The sequence below is a fragment of the Chlorocebus sabaeus genome, chromosome 10, assembly GCF_047675955.1.
Source record: "Chlorocebus sabaeus isolate Y175 chromosome 10, mChlSab1.0.hap1, whole genome shotgun sequence".
NCBI classification, from domain to species: domain Eukaryota; kingdom Metazoa; phylum Chordata; class Mammalia; order Primates; family Cercopithecidae; genus Chlorocebus; species Chlorocebus sabaeus.
In genome coordinates this window covers 55,418,648-55,434,958 of record NC_132913.1, presented here as the reverse complement: position 1 = coordinate 55,434,958, position 16,311 = coordinate 55,418,648, and the positions used below count along the sequence as shown (strand labels likewise).

The window sequence follows — 16,311 nt, the reverse complement described above, 5'->3', positions numbered from 1 at the left end:
GAGGCTGAAATAGTTTAGTGAAATTATAATGCTGTTTTACATAGAGTATGGTCTATGATTGTTTCATGGTTATTGGAAAAATTTGGGAGGATTTATTTTAAAAACCCAAGAATAAAAAGTGAGTTTTACTGATTAAAAGAAGTAATATATTGTAGAAAGTTTGGATGTGCAAGTCATACTAAAGAAGAAAAACAATCATCTGTCATCTCATCAACCACAGACAATCTCTACTAAGGTTTTAGTGTAATTCATTTTATTGTTTTCTCTCTCTCTATATATATATGTTTAACATAGTTAGGATTTTAGTGTAAATGTGTGTGTGGATACATATACCGGATTTAGTTAGCAGAAAATTTAAAATTGAAGTATAAACAATTGAAGTGACCTTTTGAAGAAAAAGCACTGAAGTAATGCTGAAGGATTTTTTCTTTCATTCAGTTTTTCCTTCTTCATTTTCTTTCTTTCGCCTCTTGTTAGTGTTTCCCACCTGAATTCAAAGTCGCACTCCTAGCCTGAAGTCCTCTAGGAATTTCTTCAGAGTTCCCAGTCCCCTACTTTCTCCTGTGGGCTATTATCCTCCACAAACAATAAGCCGTCACTTTCACGCTTCATCTATTCACACATGTGAAAGTGTTTGAAAAGAGGCTTGACATGTATAGCATTTGCATAAATTAAGGCTGAATTATGCATTAATGAGGTTTATTCATCGTACAGGCTAGTAGTTTTCTACACCCTCCACTTTTTTTTTTTTAAAAGCAAATAATTTTGAAGTTAGTATGAAAGAGTGGAATTTTTACCTTTTTGATTTAAAGTTGTATTTTTATTTTGTTTTGTACCCCTCCAAAAGCAGCAAGGACTTTGGATTTGATGACAGTTTTTAGCCACTCAGTTATATTCTGGCTATCCTTCAGTGTCTTGCTCTCAGTTTTGCCAAGTCTTTTAGCAATTTTCTGTATGTTTTCTCTCTCTCTCTTTTTTTTTTTTTTTTTTTTAAAGAAAATCATGTTACCTCCTGGGATGTTGCGGTTTTATTTTTAGGGCCAGTAATGTGTTACAGAAGCCTTGAGTACAGGCAGTTCCTTACTTATGAATGACCTGTACACATGAACAATCATGCCTCTCTGGCTCTCTCTCCTCCACCCGCTTTCCCAACCAGCCTGTGCTGGAGCTACGTGCTCCTCGAGGCGGTACATGAGCCAGTTCCCAGGAAGCTCTGTCTGGGATCATTCTCAACACATAGAGCAAATTTTGTAAATTCTGTCAATGGAATAGCAAAAAGGTTAAAGGGGGCATGAACAGATTTGCAGTGGCAATGGATACTTTCAATACACAGTTTCTGCAAAGTTAAAATCATGGGAAAGCACTTTGTATCTAATCAAGGATGGTTTTTTACACTTCTATGAAAAATTCAAAACTAGATTGTAGCAATTGCTGTACTGAGATTCTGTCTTCATGTGTGTTTCTGCTGCAGGTGTTAATGTTGACTTTGCAAAATGATCCACCCACGTTGGAAACAGGGGTAGAGGATAAAGAAATGATGAAAAAGTACGGCAAGTCCTTTAGAAAATTACTTTCACTGTGTCTTCAGAAAGATCCTTCCAAAAGGTAAGTGAAACTTAGTGGATGAGTTAATGACCTGGTTTGAGCCATGACAAAGCTTTGTTTGTAGATGGGGAAAGGCTTTGTGAGGACACTGGAAAGGTATTTCTTGTCTGGGAAACCTGCTCTGGTCCCCAGATTTCCAACCTGTTAGTGGAAGACAGTGTGGGTCCAAGGGGGAAAGAAGTGGGTGAAGAATGAAGGAGAGGCAGAGGAAGAATTGTGGTGTTAGTAAGATTCACTGTGCTTGTTAGGTGTGGGCTCTGTCATCAAAGGAAATGAAGTAAAACAGAAATCAAAAGAAACTGGCAGTGCTGCATTCAGAAGCTGAGCTAATATTCTGCACTGTGTAGGTTGAGCTGACCTCTCAGGATTTGAATATCCTGCTAGCTCCAGTCTAAACTAGGCAGAGCTGTTGAATTTTGCATGAGCTTCCTGTTAGTTGCAGAACAAGTTGTTGGTGCTGTTTAAAAGATTATCGGTAAAGAAGATTAAGGAGATTTTTTTTACCTTAAAAAGATTAATCATGTAAACAGAAGCAAATGGCTTTAAATTAACATTAGTGTTTCCTATTTATTCTTGGGTTATTGCCCTGCACTGTACTGTGTCTGCTTTCTGATTTCCTTGCTTCCTTCTTAATTTCTGTGACTTTGAAATATCCTGGTTAGTGATCATGGAGCCCTCTGTTCTTTGTCACCTAGACGAGATTGTTAATTATGTGAACGGCCTTGCCTGGGTAAGGTCCCTGTGCGGGTATTTGGTTGTATGTGGCACAGACCATGAGAGGCCTCTGAGAAGTTCCTGTCTATCCTAATCCACCTGAGGATCCAATTTGTTCCTTATATTTTAAAATGTAATAACTGACTTCTCTTCTGAAACTTCTTTTTCAGGGAAGGACTTTGCTGTTAGAAGTGATTCCTTTATTTTGATCTTAAATTTTTATGAAACTTGTTAAGCCTTTACACAGTAACTTACTGTTTGAGTAGGCAAGCCTTCTCTAGATTAAACAGTTTCCATAATTGTACCCATTGTTTGTAGCTGCTCACTTCATTCCTTTACATTTACTGAATTTGCCTTGAATTTTTTCCGTATCAGTCACTTTTCTCATGGAGCCAGGAATGAAGACTGCTATTAGCCATCTTGAATTATTTATTGTAAAAGGGATGATTACTTTGTCATACCTATGTAGTGTTTCTATGTAAACATCTCATTTGTCATTTATATTTGATTTGTAGGACTTGTTTTTCTTCCACAATTTTTTGATCTTTCGTTGAGATTATTTCTTCAACCTCCATTTGGGTGAAATGCTCTTAGATTCTAATTTTGTTTTCCAACATTTGCTTATCTTCCCCTTGAATCTGGTGTCATCTTCAGTAAAATTTTTTGACATCTTCAAGAAAACAGAATTTGATCCTTCATAGCCCAGCAAGCGAAGTTCTTGTCTTTCCAGTTAGTACTAGATTATTACTGATGGTCTTCCTGATTCTTGAACGACAGTAATTGAGATTCCACCTAGTGGTTGTGATTTGTAATGTCATACAATTCCAGCTTTTTAAGAAAATTGTTCTTTAGGGTAGAATTGTTAGTGTACTTAATGATATAATAGTATATTTCTTTAGGAGATTTGTATGTGATTTGGTCAAAACAAATTAGATCGACATACATTATATTTAACAAAACGTTTTTATTTATTTTCTTTTTTTCTTTTTTTTTTTTTGAGACGGAGTCTTGCTCTGTCACCAGGATAGAGTGCAGTGACGTGATCTTGGCTCACTGCAGCCTCCGTCTCCCAGGTTCAAGTGATTACCCTGCCTCACCCTCCCAAGTAGCTGGGACTACAGGTGCACGCCTCCACGCCTGGCTAATTTTTTTGTATTTTAGTAGAGACAGGGTTTCACCGTGTTGGCCAAGATGACCTCGATCTCCTGACCTCGTGATTTGCCTGCCTCGGCCTCCCAAAGTGCTGGGATTACAGACGTGAGCCACCGCACTCAGCCCATTTTTATTTCTTGATAGTCTTGAAAGTCTTTCTGGATTTTATTCATTATATGAGTTTAAATATCAGGTTCCTTCTACTCCACCAGAAAAAAAAATATATATATCTATAGTCTTTAGAGGAGAGTCGTATATCATATGTTCAAAATCTTCAAATCTTTCATTCAGAGACTACCCTCTTAAAAACATTGTTGATGTACAAAGCATTAATTGTTTAAGGTCTTCTTTTAGATATTTTCTCTGTAACTTAATCTGTTCTCACTATTGTGCAATTGTTCTCTATACCAAACAGCTGTAGACTGTTAGTGGCACACCACCTTCCTAGGTAGCCCTTTCTTACAATGAAAAGATACATAGGTTGAGTTGGGGGGTGGGGGGGGCAAAATCTGTGACCTGTAAGAATGGAAAAAAGCAACATTGTTGAATTTCTTTTTAGATAGGTTGCAATTTCAACATATGAATCCATGACTAATTTGATAAGTAAACCTTGAATTCCTACACAATAATAAAAGAAACCAGGAATATTTTCTACCTTTGCTTTTGTCATTCAAGAGTTCTTGCTGTTTCTCTGTCCCCTTTCTATCCCTCTTTTTATGCTTGATTCAGATGCTACATCGTCCTAAAGTTAGGTACCTGGGATTCGTAGCTCTACTTTATCAAGATCTGTATGACTTAGCTTTCTTGTCTGTACAATGGGCCTTAAAATACCCACTTCATGGGATCGCTATGAGGATGGGAAGAGAGAATGCACTTCAAACACATAGCACAGTACCCAGGGAGTCTCTTAAGTACTCATGAGGTTAAGATTGCCATTCATTATCTGCCTTTTTTTTCCTGACCAAGTGGAGTTGTTGAAACTTTTATGCAATAACTACAGTATATCGAAAATATATCTTTTGTAGCACTTATTACACTGTGTACTCTTATTGATTTATACACCCCAATTCCTCAAAAGTTTGTAAGTTTTTTAGGAGAACTCGTGCTGCTTATCTTTATATCCAGTGTCTGGTCTGTATTACATGCTCAGTACCATTTCTTGAACAACTAGAGATGATTGGGAGCTTGCAATTTGGGGGTGATTTGGACCCATTGAAGAGTGTTTAATAAACAGAAATCAGATTTGAGTAGGTTGAAGAGTGAATGCAAAATTTTTGCCAGTTTTTATTATTTCTGTTGCCTAATTGTAGATCATCTACCTGTAATCTGAAAGCAATTTACTTGTGCCAAAGCCCTGGTGTTGCTGAGTACCTTACGAGCAGTGAGTGAAAAAATATTGCAAGAAAACAGTGACCAGTACAGATTCACTCATATGCATCAACTCTCAGGCCGCTGAGAATAGGCTGTGGTTTTTTTTTGTCAACCTTGAGAGCTCATGGGACTTTCCTCATAAAAGAGAGCTGGGGTGTTGCAGCCCTTTGGGTCGTCTGAGTCTGTGTTCTGCATTGGCGTAGACAGAGAGTTGCTTATATTTGCATACCAGAACATCTTGCTATTTCTTAAAAATAAAAGAACTTTAATCTTGTAGACTACAGGCTTTGTGTGGCTAGCAACTGTAAAAAGAACCAACTTTTTTTTTTTTTTTTTTTTTTTAGCAACAAGGGGGATGATGTTGCATTGATAAATCCTTAAGAAAGGAATATGACTTGAATATTTCTTTTGTGGGGAGTGGTGTGGGGAGGAAAGCAGCTCTGTTTGAGGTCAAAGGGCTGTTGGAACTTATTAATGCAAATTGTTAGAACTATTTAAACTATATCATATTCATCTAGAGTCTTTTGAAAATTATTTTAAGTCTCAGTGGACTTTGGTTCATCCATATGTATTAGCTGAATCCTTTAAGAGATTTTCTTCTGAGAATGTTGTTACTTGCAGACTGCTGCATTGTTTTTAAGGATTTAAAATTGAATCATCATTCAAAGGCTGGACCATTGTTTTGGTTACTGGTAACATTTTAGCATTTCTCATAAAACTGTTGGTACTTACATTGTGCTGAATTGTTTGATGTTTGCTAGTGGCCATGTAAGATGTGACTGTGCTTGCAGAATTTTCTCCTGTAGTACTCAGCTAAAAGGTAGGTGGCACTGGTGGTTCCACATTAGCCAGGCATTGGTAGTCACTATGGCATAAAATAAAAATAGATAAATGAGGAAAATAAAAAACAAAAAACCCTGAAATCAAATGGGCAGCAGGCACCTCTGCTTTTCTCACACTTTCTTTCACTGTCTTCCCTCTGTCATTTTCTTTTTTTTTTTTTTGAGACAGAGTCTTGCTTTGTCACCCAGGCTAGAATGGAATGTTGTGATGATCTCGGCTCACTGCAACCTCTGTCTCCTGGGTTCTAGTGATTCTCCTGCCTCAGCCTCCTGAGTATCTGGGATTACATGCACCCACCATCACACCCGGCTTATTTTTGTATTTTTAATAGAGATGGGGTTTCACCATGTTGGCCAGGCTGGTCTTGAACTCCTGACCTCGAGTGATCCGGCCTCCCAAAGTGCTGGGATTACAGGTGTGAGCCACCGTGCCTGGCCCCTCTGTCATTTTCTTAATTTCTTCCAGTTTATCCCAAAGTGATAAACACTTCAGCTGATTTGAGCAAAGAGAAACCTCTGATCTGCTATTTAGTTATTCTCTATATAAAGTTGGAATTACCTATTACTTAACAAGCCTATAAAAAAAGAAGGCAGCTTGTTTAAACCTATTCTGTTTTGTTACCTGATTGTGTTTTTGTACTTACTGATGAAGGCTAAGAGTGGAGTGGAGTGCAGAGAAAGGAGTTTCCTTTGTAGCATGCTTTTCCCTTTTACATTGTTGGTTACCATGGCAATGACCTTGCTGGAGAAGGCAAAGTATTTTCCCAGCCCTGTATCTCAAGGTATCCCTGGTACTTCCCAGCTTTCTCTCTGTATCATCCTACACTTGACCCTTCGTGTGTGGGGAGGAGGATTTTTGGTGGGGGTATGGTGCAGAGGAGACAGGGAGGCACTTTGCTTCCTTACGTTGGCATTTCCTCTGTCCTCTTTTTTTGCTAACGCGGGTCTCATTTTTATTAAGTCTTTCTCCTGTTCCCCACTGTATTGAACAGATGCTTAGATTTTGGTGCTAACTGAATCTAGCTCCAGGAGTTGTAGTGCTGCGTCCAAATGTGTAGCAGCATCACTTTCCCCCATATTTGATTATAGTATCAAATTGAGCTTTAGCAATTTCTGTTCTGTGCTAGGTATTGGAAACATACAAAGGAATCCTATGAGGTCCCTGCCTTGGAAGGACTCGTATCCTAGTGGAGTGAAGCGGGGAGACATAAGAACTGATAAATACATGATGGGAATGTGGGTAGCATGGAGCATGAGTGCCAGTTAGGGAGCAGTGCCTTCTGCTTGCAGGAGCTAGGAGAGGTGTCTTTGAAGATGACATTTAAATTGGCTCTTGACTGATGAGCGAGGGTGTGCCAGTTGGTTATGAAAAATTTGGAAGCAAGAAAAGCAGTGTGTGCTTTGTCATGAAAGAGCAAGAGATGAGTGAGAACATCGTTGCAGTTGAAGGGTGGCATCTCTTGGGGTTGTGGGGTGATGAGGATGGAGAAGTCAGGGCCTAGAAGACTTGCTTCTGTCTCAGGCCACTGAAATGCATCAGGATAGGTAAAAGAGGATCAGATTTTTTTTTTTTTTTTAAAAGATGCTAATTTGGGAAGCAGTGGGGATGATGGATGATGGGTTGGAAGTAGCAAGGGAGAAGTAGTGAGCCACTAGCTGGGGGCTCTATTTTATTTAACTATATTAGTCAGAGGTGATGAGGGCTTTGAACAGAACAGTGGCCTTGAGTTTTTTTCATCATTGTGATTTTCATAGGGTTCTTTTCACATTTAAAAAATTAAATCCAAGTTATTTTGTATGCTTCTTAGTTTTTAAAATGTTGTTTGATGTTGTGAGGTTCCCAAACATGATATTTTGGTCCATTTCGGAGTCCACTGTAAAGTAGTTCTACTACATGTTCCCTCAGGAGCCCTTCTCCTTCCTCCAAGGTGTTTGAATGTGCTGCTGCCCCTCTTGCCGTCGAGCAGCACACTCTGCTCTTACCTGCTAGATTGTGACTTGTTGGAGGTATTATTTATGTCTGCCATCTTCACTATAGTAGGCCTACCACCTAGCATAATGCCTGACAAACTGTGGGTGCTTAGTAAATATTTACTGAGAGAATGAAAGGATGAATTTGGAGTAGCTAGAGGCAAAAACATCTGCTGGTGATCAGGAAAAGTATACATTAAAATAACAACCAAAGTTGAATCATGTGAAAGAGTTATGCTATAGTGTTTAGTTCTAAGACCTGTTTAACAGGTGCAGATTCATGGCCTACCTGTTGTTTAGACCCTTAGTTACTCAAAGCAATTAGCTGGTAGATATGGAGATCCAGAGTTCTTTGTCAGGTGCCTACCTGCAACGAGTGCTCCACTTGAAATCCGAGGAAAAAAGCAGTAAGGATTTAAACAGAAAATTTCTTGGCACAGAAATAGTTTCTGGGGCCCCTGTAGACTTACACAGTTTGTGTACTGATGCACTTGATGACGTTTTCTAATTCTTTCTATGCTTGAGTTTGATCCCTGGGAATATTTTAGTGGAGCTTCCTGATTTCAAAGCAGCAGTTTCCAATTGTTTCAAGCATGAGGATTCCTTTTAAACTTGCCCCACCCCACCCCCGCTACAATATTCTTTGTGCGTTTGGTAATTGTTGCCTAAGATAATACCTAGTAATATTCAATAATGCATCCCTCCTCCTTTCTCTCCCATTATCTTATTATGAAACACTTAAAACATATGGAAAAGATGAAAAAGTAGTGCATTGTTTACTTCTATACCATCACCTAGATTAAACAATTATTAACATTTTCTATAATTGTGATATTTATGTTTTATTTGCTGAACTCTGAAAGTAAGAGACTTAATACTTTGGCTTGGATTTCTTATAAACAAGGACATGTTCCTACACAACCACAGTACTTTTCCACACCTAAGGAAATGAAGAGTACGTTCCTAAAATTATCTAATATTTAGCATATTCACACATCTCTAATTATTCCCAAATGTCCTTTGTAGCTTCTGCATCTTCTTTCTCAAGCCCAGAATCCATTCCAGGGCTGTGTGTTGCATTCGGTTTTAATGTTTTGTAAAGTCTGTTGAGTCTAGAACAGTTCCTTCAATCTCCCTGAAAGAAATCAGACCAGTCGTCTTGCTCAGCACCCTACTCTCTGGTTATTTGATTCTTTCTCATGGCTGCGTTTTTGGAAGGATCTATTGATGAAGGAAGCTATTCTTTGTGTAAGAATGTCAGTCAGTAAACAAGGAAGATAGAAGTAGGAACTCAGTATTCTACTACTTCCTATGAAATAATTATTGAAGGCAAAGATATGAACACAATTAGCAGAAAGGTTTTCAGGAACAGGATATTCATAAAATGTCAAAGTATTACCCAACAGAACACTTGCTAATTGCAGTGGGGGAAAACATGACCTTTGCAATGGAGAGATTAGGTGCCTGGGGGGACTGATGGTTAAATTTAGCATCACTAACAGTGGAGTGACCTAACAGGACCTGCCTCTGAGGTGCTGCTGTAAGAAGTGTGTGCCATCATCTGTGAAGTATTCTTGCCCCGAATGCTTAATTAAATCTCTTCAAGCCTTCAGACCTAACTTAGAGTTTACAGGAAATACGGGCTAGAGAAGCAACTTGAATGACACCATGAGGAAATAATCACACCATCTAGTAATGCTTCTAAATGAATTTGCATTTTATTAATCACGATCACATTTACCTTCACCTGGCAAGCAGCAGTCCATATGTACTTGAGACAGGTTTATTTATTTATTTTTATTATTATAGTTTGAGTTCTAGGGTACATGTGCATAACGTGCAGGTTTGTTACATATGTATACTTGTGCTATGTTGGTGTGCTGCACCCATCAACTCGTCATTTACATAAGGTATAACTCCCAATGCAATCCCTCCCCCCTCCCCCCTCCCCATGATAGGTCCCGGTGTGTGATGTTCCCCTTCCCGAGTCCAAGTGGTCTTATTGTTCAGTTCCCACCTATGAGTGAGAACATGCGGTGTTTGGTTTTCTGTTCTTGTGATAGTTTGCTAAGAATGATGGTTTCCAGCTGCATCCATGTCCCTACAAAGGACACAAACTCATCCTTTTTTATGGCTGCATAGTATTCCATGGTGTATATGTGCCACATTTTCTTAATCCAGTCTGTCACTGATGGACATTTGGGTTGATTCCAAGTCTTTGCTATTGTGAATAGTGCCGCAATAAACATACGTGTGCATGTGTCTTTATAGCAGCATGATTTATAATTCTTTGGGTATATACCCAGTAATGGGATGGCTGGGTCATATGGTACATCTAGTTCTAGATCCTTGAGGAATTGCCATACTGTTTTCCATAATGGTTGAACTAGTTTACAATCCCACCAACAGTGTAAAAGTGTTCCTATTTCTCCACATCCTCTCCAGCACCTGTTGTTTCCTGACTTTTGAATGATCGCCATTCTAACTGGTGTGAGATGGTATCTCATTGTGGTTTTGATTTGCATTTCTCTGATGGCCAGTGATGATGAGCATTTTTTCAGACACATGAGACAGGTTTATTGAGCAGGCAAACAGAGCGTGGACATGATGTGTGAACCGCTTGCAGTACCTGCTGCTCTTGGGGAAGCACAGAGCACAGTAGAGTATGCTTTCTTTGACAGGGTCATATTGTAGCTTGTATGGTTTCTTAATAAATGTAGAAATTTAGCTCACAGATGTGTCAGTCTGCCACCTTTTAGAAACACTGAATTCACTTAGTTAAGTGTAAGGATGAAGGATGGAAAATTGATTCTGCCCCAAGCACTTTACATACAGAAGTTTATCTGTTTGGCAGTAGAGGTATTTGGAAAGAACTAGAAAATTGGCACAATTTAATTTGGTGCCAGCCTATGATGAATTTGGTTCCGAGTTTTGCTATTCCTGAAATTGGTCTTCCAGAAATACTCTTAAGGTTAAGTTGTTTCATCAAGGCAGTGCATTTATTAAGTGGTCATTGTTTCAACTCTAATTTATTATTGATCTTTCAGGCCCACAGCAGCAGAACTTTTAAAATGCAAATTCTTCCAGAAGGCCAAGGTAACATGCTTAAAAACCCAAGTAAAGCTATTTTGAAATCACTGTGAATTTATATGTATCGTATTTGATGTTAAACTGTTGGGAATATTTGTTTTGCAGAACAGAGAGTACCTGATTGAGAAGCTGCTTACAAGAACACCAGACATAGCCCAAAGAGCCAAAAAGGTAAGTGCCATTAGCCTTCATGACCCTGTGGGAACCAGTCCCCAGGGAAATGAAACCCATAGAAAAATTGGAAAAAGATTTCCACATATGCAGGATATGCTATTCAGAGGCTAACTCATTAGTGATTACTCAGATAGCTGTATTTGCCTTTTGGTTATCTCAGCTAGTTGTTGTACATTTGGGTGTGGAAACAATTTGAATCTCAAATAATTTCATTTTTCCCTTTATCAGCTTTGCTTAAAGAAGGTCAGAAAGGAGGGGATGTGATGAGGTTTAAATACCGGAGAGGTAAAATATCCTTGAATGTCTTTCCTTTGGGTTTTACAGAAGAGGCATGATCACTTTTTAGATACAGTTTGTAACGATGAAGATAAAAAGCACAAGTTTTCATGGTTTGAATAGCTGTGAGATGGCATTCTTTCCTCATAAAAGACCTATGGTCCCTTTTTTAGTTTACTTTATGTTAACTAAATTATGGTAATGATTAGCTGAAACATTTTGCATTCTAGGTTTTAGATTTTTAGAATGGCATGTATGTATGTATGTATGTATGTATGTATGTATTTATGTAGTTTTCCAGAAACTTACTTACTTGTAATTACAGATTTCATCGTGATTGAAACCTAATACAATTTAACCTTTGGTTTGGTTTAGTTTGGTTTTTAAATTATATTAGATATTTATAATTAAAAATATGTATATAGTAACATATTTTAAAAAGGAGGTTCTTTTCCCCCATTTACAGTTACAGAGAAAGCTGACATGAATCTGTGTTGTCTGTGCTGTAAATAAAAATGGGAAAGAAATGTGCTTTAGGGATTTTATATCATCTTGCCAAGGTATACATAACTGAATGTTAAATTCCAGATATTGCCTTTTCTAAAATATTCTGTAGAAAATGCATTAGCTGATGCTTTAGAATTGTTTTAAACGGATTTTCAAGTGGATTTTAAGAAATGTCCCACTCTGTGAAGGTATCTGAACTTCTTTCCTGGACCAGAAGAATTCTGTGGGGTGGGCTGGTTTCTGGACTGTGGTTGGGGAGGACTGATGTGTTGACTTTGGAGATAAGAGCCCAGTTGGTCTCTGAGGGGACAGGGAGTGCTGAGCAGGTGGTCCATCAGAGTGGAATATCTGAAGGGGAAGGACAGAAAACCTAAAGCTTTCGTTTGAGGCCACCGGAGTTTGAGGACTCCTATCAGAAGTCTGGAGGAGATGCCTGGGGAGATTCCCAGGAGTGTTGGAGTCTAGCATGGGGTCTTTTGATCAAGTATTTAAAATGTCAGCCAGAGTTGAAAACGCCATTTGAAAGCCATTAGCTTATATAGTACATGTCCTCAAAGGACTTTTTTCTTATTTTTGGGTCCACACTTCTTTTGCTGGAAGTGTCATGTGATCCTATCCTGTTAGCTGGTCCCTGAGAGGTGTTTTCCAGGCCCCTTTCTCTCTGCAGCTTTGGCCTCACACTCCAGCTCCTTGCTGAGTGGCCTGCCAGCCTCCCTATCGCGGTGACTCCACAGGGCCCACCTTCCCTCCCAAGCCTAATCTTCCTGTGCTCTGTATTTCTTTCCAGGCCCCCCAGCCTCAGAACCCTGGGACTGTATGTGAGCCCTCTTCCCCTACCCTGTCTTCCCCATCTAACCGCTCTCCACATCTTCTCTACGATTCCTCTGCAATTTTGGTTGAAACCTTTTTCTCCACTATTTTTAACTGGACAATTGAAATAAATTTCTAACTGTTCCATTCTTCCTTTCTGTTCTTTCTTAGGCATTTCTACAAGATTAACTTTCTGGTCACATCACTTAATTGCTCAAAAGTGGTTTCCAAAATTAAACAAAAACAACCAGAAGAGCAAATAAATGAAAAAATAGAAATTTAAAAAATAGTTCCTGTCTAATAAAGACCAAGATCCTTAGCCTTAAATTTATGGCACTATTTCAACTTCCAGTCTTACATTCTAACCTCCAGCCAAACTGAGCCATCTGTGGTTCCCACTGTGTAACCCATACTTTCCTTTGGAGGTTTTTGAAATTTGAAAAAAATGACGAATCTGTTCAGGCTGTAACCTTCATTTCTTTCTTTTTTTAAAAAAACAAAATCAAAAACAAAAAAACTTACTTCGCCAGTCATGGTGGCTCCCACCTGTAATCCTAGCACTTTAGGAGGCTGAGGCAGGCGAATCACAAGGTCGGGAGATCGAGACCATCCCGGCTAACATGGTGAAACCCTATCTCTACTAAAAATGCAAAAATTAGCTGGGCGTGGTTGCTGGCGCCTGTAGTCCCAGCTACTTTGGAGGCTGAGGCAGGAGAATCATTGAACCAGGGAGTCGGAGCTTGCAGTGAGCCGAGATTGCGCTGTTGCACTCCAGCCTGGTGACAGAGCAAGACTCTGTCTCAAAACAACCACAAAAAACAACAACAAAAACTTATTACATATTAGTGTGCTGTGCGTTCTGAACCCCAGTTTGCATCTATCTTAATAAGCAACTAGAGTTCTATGAGATGTGATTTTTCAACCATGTCTTCTGCTGTTTACTTGCTCTTTGCTTTTAGATGAACCTCAGGTCTTGTTCCATCATCCATCCCTTCAAATGCAAGGTGGCCGCACAGCTCAGTGTCACACAGGAGTAAAGGGAGAATGCAAATCAGTTCTGTAAGCATCCTAGAGAAAAGAGAGTGGCCTGTTTTGATGTTATCCTAGCTCTCTAGTTTCATAATATTGGCTGTTTTCCCATCATAATTCTAATTTTAATGAGCAATTGGGTTATCATCTACCCTCCACCCCTCACCTGTGGGTTCTTGGGCATACACTGCCCAGGACAGCATAGATCATGGTGCATTTCTCATTCATAGTAAGTGCCCACAAATGTTTACTGACCGAATGATCACGTGCCAAGGAAAAGCCCTTTGAAACTGTTTTCCACTCATTTGAACCCCTAGAATGCTTGGCATACATGTATTCCTAGGATTCCTTTTAATAGTGGGCAGTCTCCCAGCAGCCCCTGCTCTGGCTTGTGATTCTGGTAAACAACCATGATCGTCCTTATGGGAAACTTCGTGCAGACATGGCTGCTAGAAAGCAAATGTTATTTGAATCACCCTTTGCACTGAAATGAAAACCTTTATTGTAGGATTCTCTGCTTGTCTTAGGTTGTTCCAGTGTTTACGTAACTTATGTTTAAAACTTGGTTCAGGGGAATTGTTAGTTTATTTGTTCTTAGACTGTCTTGATTGAGATCTCAGCCATTCTCCTGTTCACTATGGCGCCTCCCAGTTGATCTTGCTCTGGTTTCTGTGGTAGAGATTGCTCCTCAGAGGCTACTCGTTGATGTTGATCCATTGATTTTTGTCTTATCAGTTTGCTGTTTTTCGAAGAGAAACAGACAGTCCATTGATACATGAGTGTTTAAATGACACCTGGGCCTGTGGGCAGGGCTCTTGGGCACAGAGGCAACCATGTTGATTAGAAATTTGCTGTCATAAACAGCATTCTCTTCTCCTCTCTTCTGGTCACCAACGTTAAGAGATAATTTTCAGGGTGCATTTTTCTTTAATATGAACAATTTTCATATTTAAAGGAGAAGAGGGGCTGGTATTGTGGCTGGCTGTTCGTAGAAAGCCCCATGGAGCCCACCAGTGCCATGCTTTAGCAGGAGAGAAGCATAGGCCCATCACACTCATGTTTGGTCAAAATGTGATGTTTTTGTTGCGATCTACATAATTCCACGAGGGTAGGTGATCTTTTCTTCATCCGGATTGACTCCTCTAAATTATGAAAAAATAGAAAATGGAAAAAGTTCGATATGGCTTCTTTGGTAATTTATTATGCAAAACAATTTTTTTGGTGTGTGTGGTAATTGTAGAAACTGAGGATATTTATTTTCTTCCTACAGGCAGAATATTTGGTCCATTCTGGGTTCTTTTGCTGATTGTTATTTGGGGATCATCTTGATTTTCTTTGGCTCTAATTTTTCTGTCCATGAAACAGCAATTCTGTCTGACTGCAGGCGTGTGGTAGAGGGTAATATAAGATTGGATGTTCCTGGACCTCAAGACACTCTATATATTCTAAATGAGAACATGCTAATAATGACCCGTGAGAACAGAGCTAAGTGCAGCTGTATAACTTTTTTTTTTTAAACTTTTCACTGTCTTCGTGCATGAGAAGAAAAGGCTTCGTAGCCATCACTGCCTCTCCTATGACTTTCTGAGGGGCCTGTCTCCAGCCATATTTTGGAGTTTGAAAGCTTAACCATGTAGTGTTCCATCTTTTATTGTGCTGAGTTCACTAGGTGAGGAAGGGAGTCAATGGCTTGTTTAAAATTGAATGTAGATATTTAGGGCTGTGTGCATCTTCTTTTTTTTTTTTTGATTATCAAAATGAGTTATTATTATATCCTTTTCTTTGTACTAAAGACAGTATCTTGCTATTTTTACCCGTGTTTCACATCAACTCTTTTTTTTTATTATTATACTTTAAGTTCTGGGATACATGTGCAGAATGTGCAGGTTTGTCACATAGGTATACACGTGCCATGATGGTTTACTGCACCCATCAACCCATCGTCTGCATTAGGTATTTCTTCTAACGCTATCCCTTCCCTAGTTCCCCATCCACCTACAGACCCCCACTATGTGATGTTACCCTCCCTGTGTCCAGGTGTTCTCATTGTTCAACTCCCACTCATGAGTGAGAACATGCGGTGTTTGGTTTTTTGTTCCTGTGTCAGTTTGCTGAGAATGATGGTCTCATAATCTGTGTGCATCTTCTACAGGAACATTTAACCCTCAGAGTTGGCTGATGTCTAAGTTTTACGTTAGTGATAACATACTTGAGGCACCACACTCAAACTCATATTCATGTGCTTTCTGTGGCTTTCTAAAACCAACATATGGGTTGGATGCAGTGGCTCACACCTATAATCCCAGCACTTTGGGAAGCCGAGGCGGAAGGATCCTTTGAGGTCAGGAGTTCAAGACCAGCCTGGCCAACATGGTGAAACCCTTTATTTGCTAAAAATACAAAATTAGCCAGACGTGGTGACACTTGTCTGTAATCCCAGCTACTCGGGAGGCTGAGCAGGAGAATCACCTGAACCCGGGAGGCAGAGGTTGCAGAGAGCCAGGATCGTGCCACTGCACTCCAGCCTGGGCGACAGATTGAGACTCCATCTCAAAAAAATAAAAATAAAAAATAAAACCCACATATGGCAGGACAGAGGGCAAGGGGCTTGTATGCAAATGTCTGAATGCTTACTGCTCAGCCAAAAAACATACTGGCCATAGGAGGGAATGAGGAGGAAAAATGTAATAGGCAGTTCTTTCCCTATGGTTGCCTGTGTTTTCACTGGATGTAGATTTACTGGAAGATTATTGCTTGTACTTTCTTAATC

The 16,311-nt window shown here is 39.4% G+C and overlaps 1 protein-coding gene across 1 annotated transcript in view; it reads left to right on the top strand.

The window, feature by feature from the left end:
* STK39 (serine/threonine kinase 39) overlaps positions 1–16,311 on the top strand; it is a 294,181-nt gene that overhangs the window by 108,949 nt on the left and 168,921 nt on the right. Inside the window, exons 8-10 of the mRNA XM_007965255.3 lie at positions 1,472–1,605; positions 10,703–10,751; positions 10,851–10,916. Coding sequence (XP_007963446.2) covers positions 1,472–1,605; positions 10,703–10,751; positions 10,851–10,916 — 249 coding nt within the window. The remainder of the gene's footprint in view (positions 1–1,471; positions 1,606–10,702; positions 10,752–10,850; positions 10,917–16,311) is intronic.